At 36.4% G+C, this 26,942-nt stretch overlaps 1 protein-coding gene across 1 annotated transcript; it reads left to right on the top strand.

Annotated features, from left to right (window-relative positions):
* The first annotated feature begins 12,687 nt into the window (after window positions 1-12,687).
* sox14 (SRY-box transcription factor 14) lies at window positions 12,688-14,885 on the top strand. The gene has a single exon (XM_066709809.1). It carries the CDS (start codon window positions 13,282-13,284, stop codon window positions 13,996-13,998), a length of 717 nt encoding a protein of 238 aa, XP_066565906.1. The 5' UTR covers window positions 12,688-13,281; the 3' UTR covers window positions 13,999-14,885.
* The last annotated feature ends 12,057 nt before the right edge of the window (window positions 14,886-26,942 follow it).

Here is a 26,942-nt window from a genome sequence, read left to right as displayed (position 1 = left end):
ATCAATGGTTTTGAGGCCTAGACTGGAATTCAGTGAAAACTTTGACCCACCCACTAACTGCAAACTAGAAACCAGAACTTAGTGGCACGGTCATTTTTGTTAAGATGCTTTTAACAATCAGGTTATAAACATGTCAACGTTTACTTGTTTACTTTGTAAACTATTGTAATGTAATATGAATATTAAATGTTAATAACCATGTAATAGTTTGTGTATTACATGCATATGTAACTATTTGTCAATACCATCCATAATTACATAAATAAGAAATAACAATTTCTTTACTATCCGAAAAGTATTAATTAATTAACATAATGTTTCCAATAATGTATTTATAACCATCTTATTATAATGAACACAACAATTGCCCCTTTCAAATAAAGTGTAACTGAAATTACATAGATGGTGTTAAACTACTGATTTACAGTGTAGGTTGAGCTGGTGTCTGCGTATTTCATGACCATATCACCCATGATTTAAGTTCATGGGTTTAATTAAATAACAGCCACATATTACACTAATTAATACAAAATGTGGGGTGTATAGACATTGCTCACAGAAACAGTACAGATTTTTAAACAATTAAAACAATTGTACCCTTTTAGGCGGTTTATGAAGCTTCCAGATACACAACTGGGTGGGCCAAAATCTTGAGCCATCACAATTAATTCAGTTTTGTAAATATTAGCGTAGAGGGGGCGAGGCTTTTGCTGGGGGGCAATAGTTTTTATATGTCAATTAAGAAGAACAAATATTGCTGGTACTCTATGAAGCACCCCATGCAAAAATCTTAAGCAATTGGAATTAAAGAGGGGAATAAAGAGGAAGTCTGTTTAATTGCCTTTGGTCACCCACAACGGCAGAACGAGTACTGCACAGCTTACAAAGAGAAACAGTGGAGGCGAGTGGTGATAGATATTTTATCGTCCAAGTTAACGGTTAATTAATTCCCAAAGAGAAATCTGTCACTTCAAAATAAAGAGGGAAGCAAATTAAAGAGAGATAGAGGGAGAGGGAAAAAAGAGAACTTGAGTGGGTGACACAGTTTTTAAATGTGGTATCTTTCGGCCATCCTGGTTTTCAATGAAATAAAAACTCTCTTTCTCTCTCTCTCTCTCTCTCTCTCTCTTTTCTTTCTCCCCATCTCTCTCCCTCTCTCCATTCCTCCTCTCTATCTCTCTCTCTCTCTTTTTTCAGAAATTGTTCTCATGAATGATTTATATGTGTCTTGTTATCAGCCGCGATTTCTATAGACCCCAGCGCATTCACCAAGACATTTGTGGCATAATTGTTAATTTTAATGCCATAATAGCTTCAGATGGGAAACCCGATTAGACATTTATTGCACAATTAAATGAAACATACTCAAGAATCACAAAAGGCTTCCGTAATTATTTCAGGCCATTAATAAAATGGGCATTAAATTATATTGGACACAAAAGAGAAGTGAAATAGATTTCCATTAGAGCAATAGAGGCAGAGAGGAGTAATAGATCCTGCCTGAATTCACTCTGAAATTAATTGTTGCCCGGCCTATTTCCACACAGTGGAATAAATGAATGAGAAAAGAGAGGAGAAGAAGAAAGAGGTGGTGGCCGCAGTTAGGAAGAGAGGGGGTGGGTAGGGGGGTTACATTAAGAGGTTCTGATAAAAAAAGCTTTTGTTTGACAACCCACAATAGCCCCCTAGATTCAAAAGGGAAGAAGACAGAGTATTGATTTCTAGTGGTCTCCAAAGTGGAGTGGCGAGGCTTCGGCGAGGTATATCCTAACATTTGCTAGGCCCTCTTGAGTTCTAATCATTTGCCCTTTTCAACTTTTGTTTTATCTGGAATAAATAGTTCTTCCAACGCAAGTAAGTCGTGAGACAATGCTTTCAGAGCAAGTCTAAGACCATTGTGGCTTTGTCCGCTGGGGACCAATGGAGCCAACTGGCATCAGTTTAGTCATTGAGATTAAAATACATTCTTAAAGCAACTGCTAAGCAATTGACATTTCAACTTCTGTCTTGTGGAGTTCAGAATTATATATCGCAGAATATCTTTTGGGGAGCAATCAAAATATTGTCAAATGTTAATTCCATGTTGATGTAGTTGACTTGAGTTTCCCAACCAGAGAAACATATAAATGAAGGGTAACAAAAAGTAACTACTTGAAAAATCACTCACTTTGCCAGATGAGTCTTAAAAACATGTTGGAAGACTATACATATTTGTGTAATTTACATTTCAATTAAGGCTTTCAGAATTTAGCTGAAACCAAAAACAGACAGAATATATTTTTGTCCTCAAAGTTCCCTTAATTGAAGAAATGACTTGATTGATCACGTTTGTCTTTAGAAAGAGTGGATTTATGGTGACCTGTACAATGAACTATGCAGGGATCTCTGGCAAGGTTTGATTCAGCAGAGTCAAAACTGTATATATGAAAAGGACTTCGAACGAGTGCAGAATGGAATTGTAAGCGTAAAATAAAGTGCAGAAAATTACACTCACAATTTGTATTTCTGCGCTCTGTAATTTTGACAGTGAATTCACTACATATTAGAGCCCCCGATCCACACAGCAACAAACCTACTACGCCAAAAGGCCAGAGGTGGAAGACGTCACCGTAACAGACTCATACACCATGAGTGAGCCCTGTTATACTCTCTCTGTCTAAACTCCTCCTCTAATATCTGCAGTGACATCACTGAATGTACGGATCCAATTCACAGCACCATTGTACCATGTGGTCAGAGCCCCCTCATTCAAACCACTCTCTCAGGCACCAGCAGAGGCATCTGAATGCTCTGCCAAGTTTAGAGAGGAAAGACGTCACCGCAACAATCACATACACGCATACATACATATATGTCTGTATGTATTTCCCCGTATTGTTGGAGCCTGCCAAAAACACACCAGAACTAACAGGCTTAAAGAACCTCGCAAGCCCCTCGATTGCAAATGTGTTTTACTTCAGTTAATGAAGGTCAAGAAAGAGTCACATTTTTTTCTCCTTTTCTGATAATTTATCCCATATCTCCTGTTATCTCTGTATGTTCTCCTCTAATCCTAATTGTATTGTATAATTGTGTATTGCATGCTGGTCGGTCTCTGATGTATTACCCTAGTCTTTCATTATAAAGTGATGCCTTGGACCTTCTTATTTTATTTTGTGTCGGCTTGTGTACTTTTTTCACTTACTAGCTGGAATATATGTGGTTCAACTACTAAGGAGTACATAATTTTGAATTAACAAATTAAACATATTGTTGTAAAGATATTGATTGACCTTTTCCTGAAAATGTTATTGTAATATAGAACAGGTTTATTACACTTTCAGATGTATGTATATTACTGATATTGTTAATATGGAATGACAAAATCTGAATGTCCTATTCCCTGAATGCTTCCACACATTCTTAGTTGTAGGTCATTATTAATTTGGAAGGAATTAATTTGTTTATAGATTGGAGGGCAAAATAACTGAAAATGTAATAAAGAAATTGACAATCAGAATAGTCTTTTGATTTGGATTAAACGTTCTCTAAATACAAATTCAATCGAGGTTATCTTTTGATGCCACAGTAATTTCTTTCATTAAAATATCATACCATAACATTTCAATGGGGTTTAAAATATGTGACTGCAGACCTCGGTGCACCCACATCTGTTGTTGTTCTTTCTTCTAACTGACATAGCTGTGTGTTTATGGTCATTAACATGTTAAAAATACAATGTGCACATTATAAACATTGTAAATAGGCATAATTACACTGGTAGTAGTTACCAAGAAAATACAGTGTAAATAAACAATAATTGGAGACACTTATCCATTGTTATGTTTTCTTTTGAAAGTTTGTTTGTTTGTAAGATTTCAGTAAGATTGCCAGGTCCTTGTCTAGCAAATCAAATGAATGTTGAAAGACGCCTTAAACAGTCAATTGGAATAATCACCGTAATTATGCAATGTACTGTTTCTGTTTCTCAAGAGATGATGAGGGTCTCTGTCACAAACTCCACGACCAAAACTCATCACATGTGGTATCATTTATAACATCATGAAGCATAAAGTCAAAGTCTTTCTTGTACTTGATCAATATCAGGTCATTTGAAAACAACAGATCATGGTTTTCACATTGTTCATTTCTTGGTAGAGCAGTTAGTTAAACAATCGAATGCCATTTAGATGTCCATTGAGATGGTCCATTGTATTGTGTCTCACCTTTGTTTAGTAGCACAAGTATTATTCACAAGGGAACAGGTAACATTGATCAGTTATCAGCTAGTTATAGGTGGACAGTAGACACAGATTTCAGGGCAGTCCCAGCTTCACAGTTGAATTCTCTGATATATTCTGCCATTTCTGAAAATGTATTATTCTCATCACTTTGTCTGTCCCAAAGCTTTGTATGGTGCGTAGGTTAATGAAATTTCTCAAACAGTATTTTTGTAAATATATTTTCACAGAGGTTCAAGAACTCACTGCTGTGACAGCTGACTAAAATCAATTTCCACAGTGGTGAATGATGGAACCAAGAGCTCCAGCTAGAAAACATTTAACAAATTTGAATATATAAAATAATGCAAGTTTCCTTGGGGGAGTTGATGGCGGCGGTGGTGGTGGTGGTGGCGGTGGTGGTGGGGAGGGTGGTTCAGAAATTTAACTCTCAAGCTCCTCAGAGCAGGGTGGCATAGCTGATTGAGTTATAAGTTTGAAGCGGAGTTATAGCCACCTGTTTCTCCAGGGCGCGGCCACAGTGCAGAAGGATGAGAGATCTCAGGGATCTGGTGCAACAGCACTCGAATGAAGCTCAATGATTAAACCAGAAGTTGGACTGACTGACAAAAAATGCATAAAAATTAAGATAATGAAATCAGGATGTGTGCTTTATTCAACCACAACTATTGCCTGTTGAAAAGCTTACTCTCTTTCTTGGGGGGGTGGGGGAGTAAAAACTGGGAACTAATAGCCTGACATCACTTTAGGTTCTGCTGTAGACTATACCTCTGTTGATTTAATTCCAGCTGAGCTCTCTGTGAATTAATCAAAACCAATTAAATGAACAATTTGCTTAATTTGACCTTTTCATTTTATAGTGTTATTTATATTGTTGTTAACGAATCAGAGATTATAATCTAGGTAAATATATGGCTGCGTAGGTAACTCAAAACAATCTATTATTTAGGAGCTGAAAACACCCAAACCAGTTATTTTAAAGAAAATTATTGGTTCAATTAAGGTTTAAATTAAATTAAGGAGGCTCAGTTGGAATAAAAACCAGCGCACTCGGGGGGGGGGGGGGACTCCAGCACCAGGGTTAAAAAACCTTAGTCTAACATAAGCACTAATTATTCCACAATATCATTCATTTAGAGCAGCGGTGCACAACTTCTGGCCTCGGGGGCAACGGTGTCTTCTGGTTTCTGTCCCACCTGAGCTCTTAATTACATAATTGTACTAATTATTTGATTAATTAAACCAATTTAACCCTTTTCCCAGGTTGATAATTAAAAGAGACATAAAACCATCTTGACTGTAGTCCATCTTCCAGTATTCATTATAAAACACTACATGTTTTGGGGAACTTGACATTTTATGAAGTAGTTATTGAAAATTGGTAGATTGGTAGCTAAGCAAAAACAGCACTTAATCTGACCTAATTAGTCAAATTAAATTTAGGAAGAAATGGTTATTAATAGCATTTAAATGGAAGGAACACTGAAAGTATGGTGATACTGGCTCCTGGTTTGAACTAAAGTTGATCAATACAGCCACCCTGCCATGGAGTCCCAGAGGAGTCACTATAATGGGCTGAGCATTGCATTGAGTTAATGAGTTAATGAAATAAACTGTGATTTTTTACTGGCCATTATTGTATCTGTATGCAATAATGTTCTCAAGGACAGGCTAAAAACAGTTACTTGTGTCACTGAACAAAAACAATTCTACCGTCTCTTTCTTTTCTGTCTAGACCAGACACATTGTTATTGTTTCACCTATTTCGACCAAATGCAAATTGTGTATGTGTTTAAGAGCAGTGATGCAGACACAGTTAGACTGCTGTACATTGGTAGTTAATAATCATTTGAGGGGAAATGTAAAGACTGGGTCAAAACTGATTAAATGATTTTAAGGAGCGTTGGGGAGGTCTGATATTAACACAACTGAAATTGTTGATGGTTGAATTTAAGCCAATTGTGCCTTCAGCACCACGGACAGCTCTGGCTCTGGAACAAAGCCTGTCTGTTTCACTTCTTATCCCTCAGGGTTGGTGTGTTTATTTTATATTTTTCACACATGGCAGTGATTTAGTTAATTAATAAAAAGGTTAGTGATAGGGTAACTGTAAGACCTTTAATGGGGTACTGTGCCCTTCTGTGACAAGAGTGACAAAACAGGAAATGCAGTGTGGATGTTTCGAGTAATGGCATTTGAACTTGGGTTTAAAAACATCACAAGCATATATCCTGGTCCATAAGCCCATGTCCAGTCCATTTCAGTCTCGCCTTAAATCATCACATATCTTAAGGATGTATTTATTGAGCAGTTAAGTGAACCCTCATTCTAGAGGTCTGATTTTCTAACTTATTCTATCTGTCTCAGGTCATCTAGTTCCTTATGGTACATTTCACTGAATCCTGTTACAATGTGGGTTCTCAGCACCTTTATGACCTTTTGGTTTCACACACGTTCCTGGTAGGAAACACATCAACAGCCTACACGATGTGGTTGCTTTCTGACACATGAATAGGCTTGCAAAGTCTTTTTACATCAAAACTGAAAATCTGTGTGGAATGTGGGAATGTCTAGATGTCTTTTTATATGAATCCCTGTGATGTGTTCCTATCCAATCATGACACTGTGGCAGTTCAGATTAGGAACTACAGGGAACAACTGAGCTATAGAACAGGATCAGTTGGTTATTCTTTCATAACCAGAGAGTGTAAACTGTTTGATGCTTCATCATTAGGTTAAATAACTGTGCAAATATCACATTAGTATTGTGCACTGTCTGTAGTTTATGACATCTTGGGAAATGGAATAAAAATAAATCAACATTTATGTTAATTTGAACTTGACATGGTATACAAATACCTATAAATCAGACACAAAGAGTTAAAACGCTTGCTGTATTATATTGTTCTTCTAAATGAGACTGGCTCAGTAAATAAATACTTACATGTTCTTGCTTTGAGGAATATTCTTTTGAATATTTCTGCACTTTTTATTGCTCTTATATTTTGTAAATCGCCCTGGATAAGGATGTCTGCCAAGAAATAAATAATAATAAAACCGTCGTGTTAAAAAATAAGAACTTCAGTAATTGGTATTTAATCTATTTAAAAATATTATACAAAAATATTGTGTACAGTAGTACTGTAGTTTGTTGTATTAATATGACATAAGATGCAGGGCAACAGTTTATTGAGATGGATGATTCAGATTACAACTTTTATGAAATAATCTAGAAAAAATAAGAAAGTTCCTCAGTATTGGTGTATTAGCCTACATCATATAAACCTTACTTACTGTGTGTATATATGCTTTTGTTAGATGTACTAGTAGTAGTAGTAATAATAATAATAATAATAATAATAATAATAATAATAATAATAATAATAGTAATAATCATCATTTATATTGTAGCACACAAAGGCACACTCTTTTAATTGTGGATACAAATTGAGTTTACATTGACTTTATATGTAAGTACCCTTTTCAAATCTACATTTCAGATGTATATTTAGCCATAAATTATTGCAAAGAGATACATAAAAATCATAGTATTTTTTTTATTTGTTGTTATTATTATTTTTTACATAAATATTTTGGTTAGTAAACTAAATAAAATAAAACATAGCCTATTCCAAGTCAATTGGTGTCTTTGAGCGTTGGTAACAGTTAACAATACTTTACAGTAAACGATAATTAGTTGCGTCCTGTCGGTGTAAATCTGTGACATTTTCCCCTGTACGTGGTCATGTCATGACTCTCGTTTCTCAATCTCAGGACGAACCCACAAACTGCTACATGGAATTTGCTGGGAATTAACAGAGCCATGATTTACATTTAAATCCACTCACAGGGCAATTTCGCCTTCTTAAACATACGCGCCTTGCATTTCCCGTATATAGTACTCTAACAAATAAAATAACATCCAACAAATCATCGACGTCGGAAATCAAAGGCCGGTGGATATACTTCGCTCTCCTTAAGAGACAAACTAGTAAATAATAAAATAAATCATTAAGAAATTAAGAAAAAAAATATGTATCGGATGTTAGCCATCGCTATTGAACGAATGAAGTTGTAAAAATGTAATATAAAATATAAAATGTAAAATGTAAAAGTAAAACCTGCACTCTGACCCGAGCAGTGTGTGTTTGTCATTACTGATAATAATGCAATAGCTTGCCGTGTACAGATAATAACAATAATTAAAATGCAAGGCTGGACTGTATACTGTTGAATAATGCTTACTCTGCATTAATATTTACTAGAGCACAGCATTGTGTAATTACAATCACAGCAATAAAAACAACCATCTGTATCTTATTCTATCTGCCAATGTAAGTCTGTATTGCGTGTTGACTGGATGTCGCGGCAGGTTGAACTGCTTCACCTGGGAAATAAAAGTATGTTTTTGGAAAGGAGGGAGAGTCTTCAAAAAATAATACGAAAAAAACGCTACAACATTGACAGTAATCGCCGTGTTGCCCCCTCATGACCCCACTGTTACCCAGTCCGCACCAATGGGAATTATGGAAATATTTCTCATCCCCCAACCCCCTTGTCTGTGCACGATTTGCTCCAGAGACACAACACAATGGTGACAAGTTTACTTCTAGGCACTGTAATGCACCCGTCTAAGCCAGGAGTGCAAGTGAATGTGCGACATGAAAGTCAGTAAATACTGCCCTGCGGCTCTAATTGACTGGAGCCTTTTAATACTAATTATTTCCTGTCCCGTTTCGCCTGCTTTCATCGATTTCAAGTGCCTTGTACCAGTGACGGTCTATTAGCGCACCTCCAGCCTTCATAAAATAAGGGCTTATTGTATTGCACTAGTAATACATCCCAGATACACAAACCCGAGTAGTTGTTAACGTTAATGCGGGTCTGGAGAGATTGCCAACACTTTACGCGTGTGTGTGTTTGCCTATACATTTAATAACACAGAGTTACACATGATAGCCTATGGTCCTGTGTATATATATTGGGCTCTGTTTGTGTTTAGTTACTGGGTTGAAAAGGTTATGTATGTGGGTATACACTCATTAATAAAAGGTCAAACAGACCATCCTTTAATGAACTAGCTCATAGAACTGAATCAAGAATAGCAAGTGTATGATTTTTCCCCCACCGCTTAGTTGAATGCATGAAAAAGGTCGAGTTGCACTGAAATACACAAAAGTGTGCAAGATTTATTTCAGCTGAAGGATCAAACTAGCACTTCTAGAGCAAAGAACCTTTGTTTTGTTTATAGGCACATATTTAAGAAGGATTAGGTTTTTTCTTCTTTATTCTACATACACAGTTATAGGCCTCCTTCTATATCAAACGTCACTCTTCTTTTCTGTATGCTTTCACTTCTTCTCCCCATCTGTTTCCTTGTTTTTGTCTCTTTTCATTTATTGAAGCCTACTTAGCACTTAATAATTACGGGTTTCACATACTCTGTTAATTTGGCACTGAGTCCCTTTTCATGGTAATATAGCCGTTGACTGTAGGAATGTGATGTGCCCTGATAATTCGTGTTAATTCCTGCTGTAATTTATATTTTTGCTATTATAACGCTTTGATGTTCTGGGATTTTCAAGCTGCATTGCTTTCAAAAACGCTGGGGAAAGGAGGTGGTGTTTGAAAAAATGAACAGAACAGAACATGAAGGTAATGGCACGAAAAAACAGCATTATGGCAAGTTTACTAGAGAAATATTATAACAGTATATTCTAATTCAAAGTGCATACAAACTCTAAAACGAGTGACATTTTTTTCTCCGTTATATTTTAATTGCTTCTGTAGATCACGTGCCTATTAAATCAATCAATGGCAACTTTTCATATTTTTCACAGAAAGAATAACCTCCACCCCCCACAAGCGTCTTGTTTTCAGACGCCTCACTAGTGAAAAGACACATAGTGCAGAAAGATATTGTGATTTGAATGGGATCTCATTTCAATGGCATGCATGTCATTCAAGAATTTTACAATAGCTGTTTAGTAAATTAAACAAATAATACTTAAATGATTAATTAATGCCATAACTCTGCTAAGAAAATGCATAATAATAAGAGCAACATCAACAACAACAACAACAACAACAACAACAATAATACTAATACTACTACTACTACTACTACTACTACTACTACTACTACTACTACTACTAATAATAATAATAATAATAATAATAATAATAATAATAATAATAATAATGGGACATACAGACATAAGGCAGCAAAATCCGCCGATGATTCACAGTGGAGAAGTTTCTTGAAACTTTCCTGGAAGACAAAGTAAGACACGACATCTCACAAGAAGACCTGAAAGTTCACAAAGCTGTGACTTTTGAGCTCTGGGCTGCTGATTTAGATACTCGGAGCAGTTGAGCACAACCTACTGGATAAACGATGGACTTCTCTCACTCACCAGAGTACTTCACATTGTCAGACATATTCAGGCTCAAAGTAGACAAGCTTTATATATCTATAGCTAAACGAAAAGTGTTTTCTTTGGTGTAAAATGTTATACATTATATTACACGCAGAAATAATATATACTGTTGTCTAAAATCATTGTGCATATGTGAAATATATACATATATATATATATACATATATATATATATATATATATATATATATATATATATATACGTTATTGGAGTATAACCATTGATTATAGGTTGTCTTCAATATAAATCTCAACCGAAAATACTCCGTCTTCTTAGCTATCCTATTATTGTGTTATTATTCTCATTATTTTAATTCTATACTACTTTAGAACTTCACAAGGGTACTTCCTTTAATTTTCATAAATCACAATTATACTTTTCACACTCCTGTTTACCTCATCATGCAATATTTCAGTTTCGTTAATGTGTTTATTCTTCTGGGAAGAAAATAGTTAAAATTAATAGGTTATCTAAATGTGTGTATGTGTGTGTGTGTGTGTGTGTATGTGTGTGTATGTGTGTGTGTGTGTGTGTGTGTGTGTGTGTGTGTGTGTGTGTGTGTGTGTGTGTGTGTGTGTGCGCGCATTAGCAACGTTTATTTCATTTTCAATATCTGGACACAGCGTTATTCGGAAGGTATTCAAATACAACCCATGGGTTTGCAAAAGCGTTTAAAAGACCTTGTGGATTGTGCTCATATACAATTGTGGTTTCAAATTTTGTACAATTAATTTATTTCATGAAAGCAATTTTTATACATTTTTTATCATGTTGAATTATGCACATTTAATATCGCAATGCTTCTAAATATTTTACTTGCGTGCCAGAGCCATTGTATCAGGGATCATTTATACATTTCACTTAATAATCACAAGTGAGCGAGTCATACATCAAGCTCGTTTTGCCTGGGGGTTATTAAAGCAGTGATCTGTTTAAACAGTCCAATTTGCATGTTCAAACTTTCACTGCATGGTGCTTTTCTACGGGAAACGATCTCCATGTATTAAATAAATAACCGGAATTTAAAATACAAGAACTCCACCGATTATATATTATTATAATTACATTACATGATTGTGTTAATTTGAAGTTGTAAAGCAGTATTGAAAAAGTTGTTCCTTTCTTGCGGTAATCCGAAAACATTCCTGTTGGTGTATAAAATATGTGAAGTACTTCTGAAACATTATAAATACAATATATACATTATTATACATTAAAATTGTATTTAGATAACCATATGTCTTTATTCAAACATACAAAACACTAACAATGTAAACATCACACACACACACACACACACACACATATATATATATATATATATATATATATATATATATATATATATATATATATATATAAGTTTAAATTCACATTTTAGTGGAGATTAGTGCTACAGGAACAGGTGCAAAAAAGGCCAGCTTTAACCGAGCAAATCTCTGGGGAATCCTGGACAATTGTTCTCATTTAATAAATATTTCCCTACAGGGCATTGTCACATTAGACAGACAATTATTTATTTAATGGAGCTTGCGCGCTGATATCCTGCATTGCTAATAATATTTAAAACGAGATTTCATCCGAGTTAAATTATTCTAATTACCCTTAATTATTTCATGACGGTAAACGTGAAGTTGATCACAACAATGTATATTTTCACCGAGTGCTAGAATATGCGAAACATGCATAAACTATTAAGTAACATATTAAACATAAACATAAACATATTAAGGAATCGGTTTTGTAAATATACGATATAAATATTGACTTTCCGTTGTGAAGAGCGCTGCGTTTTACGAGTATTTGTTTAATCTGCATATGTATGTGTATGCGAGATCAAGAAACATACATCTAAAATAACGCAAAGGCATTTTTAATAGATTGTATTTGCTCAATCATTTACACATATACATTGATTCCTTTTACCACTTGCTGTCTTACAAATGCTTGGTTTTATTGCAAGAGGTCGAAGGGCTGTGTTTGTAGCATTTCGAGTAAATGAAATCAGGGAGGGAAGAAGAAAAAAAAAGTAACCCCCTTTTCCTCCCCAATCTTTGTTTATGTAGTAATATCCATATTTTTGCAAAGGTATTATGTGTGTCTCTCCGTGCTGATTGGGCGCCCAGGTTGGTGAGTGAACGCCCTGCGATTATGTCAGATTGCGTGCAGCCCAAACCAGCCCAGCCTTTGAACTTCACCGCTTTTGGCTCCCATTCACCAGCGTTTCCTCATTTCCCAGCCAGGTGCTTTGCAAGGCGAGACCTCACCTCCAAGAAAAAATACCAGCGCAGAGTATCTCATACAAGCTCCTCGGACCTCGCATCACCTTGGTGGATCTTGCCTCTGCGTGGCTCCTATGCATCTGAAGTACAGACCCCCCTTTTTGTAAAAGAAGAATATATTTCATCTCGTGTTGATTGCGAAACTGGAGAATCGGCCCCTGGATTTTTTTCTTCTTCTTCTTCTTTGTTGTTATTATTATTTTGATTCATTTACATTTTGTTTTTTTCACGACCCTGTGCACTGGCATGATCAGTTCCCATCAGCTGGACAGGTGAAGCGAATTCCTGGCGGGTGAGAGAACTTTTGTTTTGATTAAAGGAGTATAGGGTGCTCAAAAATGTCCAAGCCCGTAGATCACATCAAAAGACCGATGAACGCCTTCATGGTGTGGTCCCGGGGCCAGAGGAGGAAAATGGCCCAGGAGAATCCCAAAATGCACAACTCGGAGATCAGCAAGAGACTGGGCGCCGAGTGGAAGCTGCTGTCGGAGTCGGAGAAGCGCCCCTACATCGACGAGGCGAAGAGGCTCCGGGCGCAGCACATGAAGGAGCACCCCGACTACAAGTACCGACCCCGCCGCAAGCCCAAGAACCTGCTCAAGAAGGACAGGTACGTCTTCCCCTTGCCCTACCTGGGGGACACGGATCACTTGAAAGGACTGCCCGTCTCGGCCACGGACTCGCTGCTGGGCTCCTCGGAGAAAGCCCGAGCCTTCCTGCCCCCGACCTCGGCGCCTTACTCCTTCCTCGACCCCAGCCAGTTCAGCTCCAGCGCCATCCAGAAGATGACAGAGGTGCCCCACACGTTGACCACCAGCACGTTGCCCTACGCCTCCTCTTTGGGATACCAGAACGGCGCTTTCGGCGGGCTGAGCTGCCCCAGCCAGCACACCCACACCCACCCGTCGCCCACCAACCCCGGGTACGTGGTGCCCTGTAACTGTACCGCCTGGTCAGCGTCCAGTCTACAACCCCCCGTTGCCTACATCCTCTTCCCAGGTATGACCAAGACTGGAATAGACCCCTACTCGTCAGCACATGCTGCAGCGATGTAAGGGAAACAGAAATAAAAAAGCAGACTTATTTCTAACACTTGAATACAGCAATGCATGTAAATAGAGACAATTGCGATTGAGACATGAATGATCCATAATTACAGGAAGACGTGGACTTCTGTTTTGAGAGAAAACGAACAAGAAACACTAACTTTTGACCGTTATTGACAGGACGTTCCTACAAAGACCTCAGCGTGGATCTTGGGATAACTATAATAAGGCAGGTGCCCTGAGAACTGTAAGAATTGTAAATGTTAAAACGTTTATGGTCGCCTACCGAAATAAAAGAGGCGGCCTTTAAGTTTATTTATTATGTACATTTTTGATGCTATAATAATATGTTTTGTTTTAATTATTATTAATATTATAATGATCTGATTTCCAAGAGATTTTTGGTTTGCACAATTAAGAAGTATCTTTTCCCTGTAAAATATAATGCATCTATTGGCACTCAGAATTTTTAAGATCATGAGTTGTATCAAAAATAGCAGTTATGTTTTGTTTCAATTATTATTATTTAAAGTACGGGATACATTGTTTATATTTAAGAAACAAACAAAGCAAATTAGATTGTTTATTTGACATCACGATTTAAAAAAATAATAATAATAACAGTCCTTATACCTTGTTATTATTTTTATTATTTTTATTTGATTTTTGTTGTGGTCCAGTGATACTAGTCACCAATTAATTTTGATTTTAGAAAGCACTTCAGATACGAAGTCAGGCAGTTCATGTTGTATTTTTTAACTAAAATGGTAATTTAAAAATGTTTCAGTATGTCCTGGAAAGAAAAAAAAAGTGTATCCAGAAGGATGTTACCTCGTTACTCTGTTCATTTGCCGAGCACAGACGTTTTGAATAAAGACAATCTGTCTTCAAAAATATTCAAAATGTTGTGTGATTATATATTGCAAGTGTTACTTGAAATTCAGCTGCATCCTCTGCTAAACAGCCGAGACAAGGCGCCCGGTTCACTGTATTCAACTTGCTGTAATTTGGCCTACTGTTGACGTTATCAATTAATTATTTAAGCGATGTGAAAATATTAGCGCATTTACCATTCTCCAATGTATAAGCCTACAAATAATAATATTAATAATAATAATAATAAAATGCAGGAGCAATAATAGGATTAGCTAAGTAGGACGCCGTGACTATATCAAATTCATACCACTTTAACGATAGTGTAAATTACTTAATTGTACCTGATCTGATGCATGTCAAAGAAACAAGGTTGTGTTACCATAGTTTTAAAGTATTGAAGTTGCGGTGTATTCACAGCTTGGGTTTAAATGTATAATTTACAATATCAGTATTCACAATACTAATGCAGTTTAATATCCTTTTACGAAGTATCAGTGGAAATACACGTTTTTTAATTTAACATGCAAAAGTGCGGTTACTTTCGGGTGCAGCCGTGTGTGCATGACTTATGCTTCATTTGAAATACACCGGCATGAGAAAATAACAGACAGGCTTGACCATATTGTCCAAAACAATTAGTAGTGTTTGAAGACCTATTAGCCAAGGCCATTCATCACTCCCCGTTGTTAAAGAAACATGGCTTTCATTTGAAAAGAGTTGCAAGTTGTCCATCTGGTTCAAATGAATAGCAATGGGATCCGTGTTGCTTGTGCATGATGGCTTTCTCAAGTGGGCTTGAGAGACTCGTGTCAGAATAAAAAAAAAAATTAACATATATTGGACCTGAGCACTAAAATAAGCATCGGGTGAGCAGGAGAATGGATGGGAGATTAGTCTTGGACAAACAACAGGAGGAAACATCAGTTTGGGGAGGGGTGTGTGTTTGGGAATAGCTTAGCCACGCCGTTTTAGCATTACAACAGCATCTCCCACAGAACAGCTCGAGCAATCAAAGACGCACAATTAATTAATGCGTTACTCGAGCCCAGCCGTGGGATGCACGTCTAAAACAGTGCCGGGCGCCTGATGACAAGTGAACATGTAGGGAACTGGATCATAACAAGACGCAAAGGTCAGCAGCAAGAGCCGCAGCAGCACCTGATGTAACTCAAACTGACAACTGCCATCTCACCTAATAGTGTTTTACACAGATCACCATCGAACAGAGCTAATCCACTTCACATTTTACACCTAAGCACGCAATAGCATCATTATTATTAGTAGTGGTATTAATATTGCAGGCCTAGTATTATACATATACATATTACAATTAAACGTTTAAAACGTATAAACGTGTGCATCAATTAACAATCATTGACGATGTATTGTCCTCATAATAATAATAATAATACATATTCTGACACACTGTTAGTATTAAATCCTCAACGCTTCTCATATGCAGTCTCTGCTGAGATTGACAGCTACTATTCTGTGCGGTTCTGTAACATTGCATTGCAACAAGCATGAGAAATGAAATGCTGGATGTGTAAAGTCATTTTACGTGCCTCTGTTCAGATAGAAACACACACTTACAGAGTGGGGGTTCATTTCCACTTTGCCTGTCTGAGCTGTTTTGATCACTGCTGAGGTTTCGGTGCCTTTTTCTTGATACGCATCTCACTGGTAGTTTGTTGTTTTTGTATATGCGTTTCCTTTCGCAATGCAGATTCATCAGCCGGCTTGGTTTGTCTGGCATATGCACATTTCAAACCTCGTTTCTCAAACCTGTTCCCTGTGTTCAGGTGTGTAAGTGTTGTTTTTCAATCATCGTGACACTAAAATGAACCGGTTGTTACCTTTGATGTTTAAACGTGTAGAGGAGTGCTGGTCCGACCTGTTTGGCAACAGCTTGTGTGTCTTTCAGAGGAAAATCATTAAGGCGCAACCAGATCGGTGTCTGTAGGAACAAAACATTGACACAATATAAAACATGTATAAAAGTTCTCACTGCGTTATAGTAAAGGGGTGAGAGGTCAGCATTTGTGTTGTATTGTAGTAAATGGTTTTAAGCCATTCAAGCCAAATATTCTTATTGAAATATTTGTGTTACAAGATATAAAATAGATTTTTTTTTTTAATTTACAGCAAAACAAGTCTTCTGAAAAAAGAAAACAGTTGGCTGCCAAAATAAGAATTATATGGATCTGCTCTGTTGATGGTATCCTGAATTCAATTAAAGTATATATATTACAAGGGTCTTGAATGGGGCGAGACAGGTGTTTCCTCTGTTTGGATTTAGGGAATTTCTAAATTCCCTTTTCTGATGCGATTGTGTGCCAATATAGCACAATAAAATTACCTATACAATTGTCACATTTGTTTTTGGCTACATTTTGACAGGAAACAGATTAAGTGAAAAGGGAAATTGCCGCCTGAGTGAAATGATACAACTAACAAGTCAACAGCAATTAACTCGTCCCACTCTTTGGTTTTAACGAATATTGCGTAATCATATGAAATGGTGTCATTTCTTCTTTTTTAAATCAGCTATATTAACGGGAATGGTTAATTCGTTAATTGTAATAATTTATGGTTTTGAGTCACGCAGTCAGCTGTCTTGGTAAGACGTTTTCTTCTAATCTATCTGTATTTTGGGGGTAAAATCTTTCTCCTATTCTATCATGGTCTTTCAGTCTTTATGGAGCGTGTCTGGGCTCTTAAGGAAGATCAAAGTGAGAGAGAGCAAAAATCCCACCAATTTTCTAAAAGACAAACAACAAAATACCTTATTATAACTTACAAGCCACATTTGAATAGTCAAACATGAAACAACGTGCTGGGATCAATGCAGACCTCATACCAACTGCCATCCTTTCAGACTTGAAAAGCTTGACACAAATAAAAACACACTATTGGTGCCAGATTTTTTTCTATTTTTTTCTTTCTTTTTTTTAAGGAGGGGTTTTGGAACTAGTAATTATTGAAATATACGATGAGATTCATTCAGAGGAGACAAGCTCGCTAAACAATTGGGTTGGGGGGTACAGACAGAGGACTGTACCTCCGCCTATTGTCGCGGGGCAGGCAATGGGATTTGCACACCGAGGTGTAATGGCATTACTGTATTAATTAAAATTTTCATTTCACATCCAGATTGTTTACTTATCTGCCAGGAACATATGCTGAGAGAAGTTGAGATTCTGGATTCTGCACTATTGCCCAAGGTGCAATTCAATATAGGGGAGGGAGGAGGGGAGGAGGCAGGCAGCCTCAGATTTCTATGACAGACCCGGCTCTTATCTGCCTCTGTAAATTATGGTGATACTCCATTGAACTGAATATGAAGTTTTACATCAGCCCCCTAAAGCATGCAGATTCAACTTGGAAATTGGACAATGATAATTACTTTCAGGGCTACTTATATAAAGAAGGGGGAGAAAAGAAGAAGGCTTTTTTTTTCCCTGCAATACTATATTACATTTCGACTTGTTATGGTAATCAGTGCCTTTACTGTCCTCCTCGAATTAATACCACTTGAGATAAATGCATATTTATTAAGCTCATCAAAATCGTCTTGAGCTGAAACCGCTTTTTAGCTGTGTCTGACAAACGTCTCCAAAGAATAATAAAAAGCCGCGTCGTGTTTATTTGGATATACAATTTTATTGCAGAAATTCGGAAGATTAAATCACTTTTCCTATTAGCGGAGTGCATCATTTAAATTAGTAAACGGTAGATCTTTTTGCCCATGCAGGTTTTTTTTTTCTCCTATGGTAAAATAATACGCTTAATCCCTGTAAAATCCAAAATCCACCTACTTCTTTTAAAAATATTGGTATTCTGTAATTTTGCATTTAGTTACATAGACACACAAAAGCATACATACATAGCCTACATACAATGTGTGTAATATGTTAATTGATGGGCGATTCATGATAATAAATCAATTATGATAATGTGGAGTATATTGAATCGGCGCGCTCTGTCTTTACAAGTATATTTTTCTTCACAAAACAAATGGCACCCGAGCAATAAAAGCAATATAATTATGAGTCGAAATTATAGGCATCCTAAATCTCCCAGACGTTTTTATTTTAGCACAACAGAGCCCGAGTGGCTCCAGAGCCGAATTCAATCTCCCTTATCTCTCCGGGACTCCTTTCAGGCTGAGATCAGAGAAAAAGTGGGGATAATTGTTCTTTATTTTATTTAATTTAATACGACAGCCAGTGCTTTCAGGTCATTTATATGCTTAATTTAGTGATAAAAGTCAATGAGGAGGGAACACAAGCTCGCTTTTCTCTCCTCAAACACTTTAGTCTAAATTATAAAACACATGAAACAAAAGTGAGGGGACATAACACTTTTAATTGAATGCCATGGGTCATTTGCAGTATTGTCTTTTAATGTCACCCCCAAATCAACGCTGCAGAATTAGGTCTGATGTGCCGCTTTAATATATCGTATGTTTAATCTTACCATGCTCATTTTCATTTTTTAAAGCCTTTTATATATGTATATTAAAAAAAAGAAAAACCATGCGAGCAAATACGCAATCGTTCAGTTAATTAAAACGGTAATAAAAAATATGAGTAGCCTCTTTACATTAGTGCACACAGCAGAGTCAATAGGAACACCGTCAGAAAAAGACTAAATCACAAAAGGATTAGCTTTTTTTTATCTAATATCTACAGAAAAATATTGGTGGGGAAACAGTCCAGGAACACAGCTGATTTGATTTCAAAATGTTCACTATTGTTTCTACAACTCCAAAAAGCATCATGGCTAAACCTGGTTGTATCTGAAATTGGATCTGGGATACCATTTGGACAGGAGAAAAGTGAACCGCTGGCCCCTTGTTTGAATTTGGGGGTTCCTGCTTTCTCATTTAAAGAAATGAAATGGTGAAGGAGCTGATAAGGAAATAGGGAAGGGATACGCCGAGAGAAAAAGCTGTTTAATGCGCGGTTCCAGTTGGAAAAGTGATTTACACTGGGACTCTATTCGCTTCCCACTGATATGAAAGAATTGCAGATATCCCCCCCACCAGCCCCCAACCCCCACCCGTGCACACACGATATTTAAAATAATATACATGTTATTTTCCATCACACCTAGCATGTTATATCCGTTTAGTTCTTACATTTCTACCAGCTGGGATTATTTTTTCCCGGCAGGTCTCTGTATATTGACTTGCTGCATTTTAAGATACAGAAATAAAAAGGGAAGAGGACCCTGCTAATTGTGAATGTTAAACCATTATCTCTTAAGCCATTATTGTGTGGTCTAGATGCATTGTCATTATCTGTTATATTGCTACACTCACACAACAGTTTCTGCTTGTTTGTTTGCATACTTACTAAAAGTCACCCGTATTCTTCTTCTTTTAAATTTTCTACTAAAATGGGATCATTTTTATTATCAACACACAAGCAGAAAGTTTAGACAGCAGATATAAGAAACAAAAGCACGTAAATAAATGCAACTGAAACTGCTTTGACGTGAAGGGGTGCACAGAGGACGTGTGCACCAACAAACCAGCATTGTAAGTTACTAGTTAGGTTGAGATTCACTAGAAAGGCCACTAAAGAAGACGAATATCCGTTTTAATAGCAGTGTAATACAACATTAACACACCAAGACTGGGAAATGATCGAGCATGCCTTCTAGGAAGAAATACCCTTGGACTTAACTGGAGGGAATTGTTTAATTATTTGTATTAACAGTATTAATAATAATATTATTAACAACAGTAATAATACATTAAATGTACTCATTATTGGATGCAAATCAATAACAAAAGTATTATACAATTACAGGGAACTGGGTAAAACAGTGTATGTTAAATAAAACCAATACACCATAAAAAAACAAAAAACCTGGGAAGAATTTAATACAGCGGATATGAAGTTCAATCAAGAGTTCAACAGCATGTGTTCAGTCAAACAGTCTTCATTATTACACTTTGAACACACTTTGGGTTTTATTTCCTAGCCTATTACTGGGGGGTGCAGTCCCGGGGGGGTATCCTATCAAGAGGTCTGTACAAACACGCTTTCTGTTTTTTTGGATGGTTTAATCAAATCTGAAACGAACCCCAATGTCGCAATTACGCCAGACATGCAGTCCGTTTTGTCTGAGAGGTAGGAACAGATAAGGCCCTGAATTAAGAACAAAATCTGAAAATATACTGTTGTTAATTGAACTATAGGCTATGTGAGTCCAATAGCACCGTTATTCCCACTGAGAGGTGGTTCAATTAAGCTTCAGTTAAGAAAGCCTAAACTTACGTCAGCAGCAATCAAGCAAAACCGTACAACGATTTATTTTTACTTCCTTTAAATAAGATTGGTCAAGTATCAATTTTAATTAATTTACCAAATTCACTGGTGCGGTTATCTCATTCTGGAGTTGCTCAGTCTAACTTGTTTTGTTGTTGTTTTGTTTGTTTGTTTTTTACATTTACGTTGTGCATGTATATTTGTTTATTTATTTATTTACATTTGCGGATGTGTTTTATTAACGATTGGTTTCTCAGCTGAAAGAATACGAAAAACATTATTTTTTAACAGATTCCCGAGATAGTGATATTTAATATACAGGGATGCGTCTAAGTTGTAAATATTTATATTAACAAAACCATAATTCAAAGTGTTTGATCCTTCGAGGTCCCAGTATAACAATATTTTAAAACTCCTATAGATGGAGAATAAACGTTATATCTGCTATGATGCCGTAATTTATAATCCCAGGTTGCCCATCTTTCGCCATTCACTCACACACGAATGTTGTTTATGTTCCAATACTACTACTACTACTACTACTACTACTACTACTACTACTACTACTACTACTACTAATAATAATAATAAAGAGACTTTAAAATGATTTTCATTAGAACACATTTACAGATATATATATATATATATATATATATATATATATATATAAACATATTTTAGAAGATTATAAAAATACAACTTCCCTCCAGTTAATATTTCAGAAAACCGGTGCGACATCCGCAGCCACTGGCATTTCGAAATGTTTTCCGTTACATATTACAATGCAATTCATCAATCACAAATCATTGAAATCACAACATATTGTTCACAATATGTAAATACAAAATAAAACACGAATGGATGAAAATGAAAATCAGTACAAACTTTGATTGTTTTATATTTCTCTCCCGTACTCATTCGATTTGTTAGTTAAAGAATGAGAATCCAACTCTCAAGTTGTTTCTGAGGCCACGCATTCGTATGAACTGTCCATGGTAGTGTGTGTGTGTGTGTGTGTGCGTGTGTGTGTGCGTGTTCGTGTGTGTGCGTGTGTGTGTGTGTGCGTGTCCGTGTGTGTGTGCGTGTGTGTGTGCGTGTTCGTGTGTGTGTGTGTGCTTGTGTGTGTCCGTGTGTGTGTGTGTGTGTCCGTATGTGTGTGTGCGTGTATGTGTGTCCGTGTGTGTGTGTGTGTGTGTGTGTGTGTAGGGCGGGACAACATACGGGCTAAACCGTTAATCGTAAGCAACAGTCCTCGATGGGGCGGGGGTTCATTTTGAAGATCTCCAGTCCTGAACGACAAAAACAATCCCTTCATCTCTGACAGTGCAGCACAGGGAGCGCAGGCATCAGCAATGCAAGAGCGCCGGGACAAGCGTACCTGTTGTCATGTCCATCAGACTCATATTATTGTTGTTGGTTATTTTTGTTTTGTTTTTGTTGTTGTTTTTTATTTATATTATTTAAAGAGCTAGGATGGAATTATTTAATGTAGATGGTTGACTTATAGGTAACATCGGAAAAAAACAAAACTAAAAAAACTAAGAATCAGCATTTTAATCCCCTTGGGTATTTCTAAAAGAAATGGTAATTATAATAAAATCAACAAAGCCTACTATATTCTATTAAAATTAACACTTCTCTCTGTGTGTGTAGGGATATATTCTATTATATATATATATATATATATATATATATATATAGAGAGAGAGAGAGAGAGAGAGAGAGAGAATGTATAAAGTGGGTTCAAATCAAGTATTTTGGTTTCCACAAAGGTTTAATCTTTTGATAAAAGTTATCTTTAATTTATGGAGCCCTCTCCAACCCTTATTGAAATTCTCATTAGGGATGAATACTAAACATACATCATCATCACCATCAGCCCATATCGATGAAGGCCTCCTTAAGATGTTTCCACTTGCTTCCCTTTTCCATGTCACACCTGTAAATTTATCTTAATCTTCCCATCTTCTATGTAGTTGTCTCTTCAGTCTTTTTTCATGTCATGGTATCCCTTTGTCCATCTTTTATCTGTTCTTCTTGCAGTGTGTCCGTCCCATCGCCATTTTAAAATCTTCACACCTTCAATGATGTCACATATTTTGGATTGTTCTCGGATGCATACATCTCTTCTTCTTATTCAAAGCATTCATCTTTCCGTGCTCCTTGGTGTCGTCCTCAGTTTCTGTGTCATTTTTAGCATTAAGTGACAAGGTTTCACAGCCAAAAGTGAGCACTGGTAGTATAAACTGTACTAAGAAGGCAAGAAGTGGGTAAAGTTCACTGCACACACTCCATGCTGTTCTCAGCATACGATTTCCTCTAGGAGTTGAATAATTCAAAAATGCTTTTGTATGTATAGCTCTTCCAACTCACTTTTAACAAAACTTAATGGTTTAGTTTGTATTCTGTAATGTTTTTATATTTTATTTGTCTCAACAAAAGCCTCTTTTCTTCTTTTTTAATTTAATCTCTCCTCACATATTCTACGACATGTCTCTCAGTGTTAGTCTTAGATGATCTGACTTGGAACTGAAATCAGCAACAATTTGAACGCAGATATAATAGCCTCTGGCTTTCATTCGTGTCCATTTTCTCTAAGTTGTTTCCCTCTCTCTACCTTTTTTTTTGCATAGCTACCAGATTTTCTGTTTCTCTTGATTTGATCTTCATGGAGAAAAACACATCTTGCCATTTATTTAATATAAAAGCTCGTATTATATTTGCTTGCTTGATGTAATGGGAAATTCATGACACAATCCTTTCAGTGTGTAGTTTTATTATGGTACCATGCTATCAGTCAGATTTCCAGATTAACCCTTCATTTCTGACCATTGCCTATTCCGAAGCAAAACATTGACCAATTACAAACATGAACCCTATCATGGTTTATCTTATAGCCAGAAGCCACTTTCTACCTCTTTTTAATACAAACATGATAGATTTCAAGTTTCTAATGCAATTTTTGGGTAGGTGAATGTTTGGTTGTGGTCCAGGCACATATGTATATAAAGGTGTAGGTCTTCTGTGTATATGTTCTTTTAAAGATGTATTTCTACTTGTAATTTCTGATATATATTCTTTTTGTGCTTTCTTGCTACTTACAAAGGGTAATTTTGATTAGGCTAGATCCCATGATCCTCTGCAGTCACAGTTCAATCAAGGTGACTAGATTTTCACTTTGTTGTCAACTGTATTATGTCTCTCTCAAAGTGTGTAATTATAACCACTTGAAAACTGTGCAGCATGTCCATGTGTTGTGACAATCTGTGATGTCTGTGTGTAATTAAAGACCAAAGGCACTTTATTCATCACAAAATTAGCATTCTGTATTCATGCATTTACTTATTTACTTGGGTTATTTATTGATTGATTGAGTGAGTAGATTCCAATACATGGTTTTAGTCCAGCTGAAATTGTGAGAGGCAGTGTAGATTATAATGAAAAATCTATAAAATCGTAGATATTACAGTAACTCATTAGTAGTTTAAACACACACATTCATGCACAGGCACACACAGACACACATTCACACAATCGTGCAAAGTTGTTTACTGCATTTCCCTTATCATTAAGACAGCTGGTTTTTGGCCAGAATTTCTTGCTTAAATTTTAACATTCATGGAATTACACTTCTATAATTTTACACACGAGCACACACACACAAACACATTAGATGCATCCAACAATATGATAACAGGAGATCAAAGTCAACTACAGTGACCACAGCTATAGGTGGTAACCCCTTCTTTGGTGTAGTATATCATTGAAGGCAAATGCTCTGCATCCTCCAGAAAACCTGAATGCTTGTAACATGTTGTACGGGGCTTTCATCACAAATGTTACCAATCTTGGGAGATTAATCAGGAGTCATTAAATGCCATTGAAAGACTGTAGTATCATTAATCTCAAGGAAAATGCTCATTATATCCTATTGTGGGAGGTACTGTGCTTGAAAGTGAACCTCTGAACTTGATGGTGTCTAAAACAACTCTATAATTGACAAGGGTGACTTTAGTAAACTACTTTTGGTTCTGTACTACCCTTATCTTTATTCTAAACTAATTTACCCTGTGTTTGTATTATCAACATCAACAAGGAGAATCAGTTTAGATGGAGATGCGTATCAAGTAATGGACTTGTTTTTGTTGTTGTTGTTGTTTTTGTTCTAGCGATGCTGTCAGTTATGTGAAATAAATACTCTTGGCCTATTATTGGTGTAATTTGGAGACATTCAAATGAGCTGCTGCCTATAAAAACTACATACACCGATGCTATAAAATTAATTATAAATGTATTCGTGCCAAAATATGATTCAAACTGATGAAATCCACTCAACTTTCAGAGTAAAAGTTTACAGGAACTAATATAGACTCATAGTGAGGATATGAATATTGTGTTTTATACGCAGAAACCTCTTCATGCAAAGACAATGTATTGAAGTGGCATTACTTTACAACATATACTGTTACTAGGACTATTAGGTGTTAACACCCTGTACAAGTGAAACATATACTTTGCTAAAGGAAAATAGGAGAGTAATGCTCATCACTAAAGAGAATATGTGGCATGACTCACAATAAAACAAGTGCCTCTCTTCATGCCAAAAGCTGCACACCTTGGATACGTGCTTGTATTGGTCCCAGAACTGGTAGTGAACTTTATTTAATGACAGTTTAATCTGAGATAAGTGGAACTGGTTATGCTCAAACAATTATTACAAGGCTGTCCTGTACCGATTCAGTAATGATGTCAGGAAGGGAGTTCATATGATTCTATTATAAAATGGACCATTGGCTTATTTAGGTACATCTTTCCACAACAGCCTCTTACAGATGTTACACGAAGAATACAGGATACTGATCTCTGAAATTACAGATGAGGATTTATTATGAAGCACATGCCTGCTCTTCCTTCCAATAACCACATTAGTTATAATTTCTCCCCTGAGACACACTTCAACTATGCTTTAGGATGCACAAAAACACATACATCTGGAAAACTGGGGTGAAATGTGTGATATTAAATATGTGGTCATCACCACTGGCTGCATATAAATTGGAAAGATGTATAACATATGATGTGATGCAGGCGACATTCTTTTAAATAATTATTTTAAATAATTACAATAATTAATTAATGTATTACTTCCAAATACACATTATAGAACCATCAACACAAACATTTTCACTTTAGAGTAACTGAACTATGTAAAGATGGGAAATCAAACTATTTCTGGCCTACTTATATATTTTTTTTGTTAATAGTCTTAAAGGATGTTTTGTCTGTTTGTTTTTTGGGGATGGGTGGGGGGTTAAATTATGATGATCTTATGGCTTGTTCGGATAACAGCACAAATAAAGCCAACAGTGGCACAAACAGCTTCAGAGCCCCCTTACACTGCAGATATTTACCTTTTTTTTGGCCACCTTTTTCTTATCTAGAATACACTGAGTCTTAGAAGTCAATGTAGCATGGCTGTTATTCAGCCACAAGGCTATCTTTCTCTAACCCAACGGGATAAAGTCAGCCTGCTTATTCAGTCATTAAAAGCTTAAACAAATACTTGGTTGAAACAATTTTCTCTAATGCATTTAGGGCGTTTACAAGCTAAGCAGGCATTTTATGTTGTGATACCCTCCAAGATTTAGAAGAGACATAACTACCTGCCTGTGACAGTCAGGCCTAAAGCTTCTGTGCAGACTTTAAGTGCAGCTGTAGCCCATTGTTACTCACAGTATCACTGAGTATTCATTTAACAGGTTCACGATAGGTTTATTTGTCTTTGTTATTATTACT

The sequence above is a fragment of the Amia ocellicauda genome, chromosome 7, assembly GCF_036373705.1.
Source record: "Amia ocellicauda isolate fAmiCal2 chromosome 7, fAmiCal2.hap1, whole genome shotgun sequence".
In the NCBI taxonomy this organism is placed as follows: domain Eukaryota; kingdom Metazoa; phylum Chordata; class Actinopteri; order Amiiformes; family Amiidae; genus Amia; species Amia ocellicauda.
The sequence above is the reverse complement of the archived record's forward strand: the minus strand, read 5'-3'. Positions and strand labels throughout refer to the sequence as shown.

Coding starts and splice junctions, on each gene's coding strand:
- sox14 (XM_066709809.1), top strand. CDS start 13,282: ATGTCCAAGCCCGTAGATCACATCAAAAGACCGATGAACGCCTTCATG.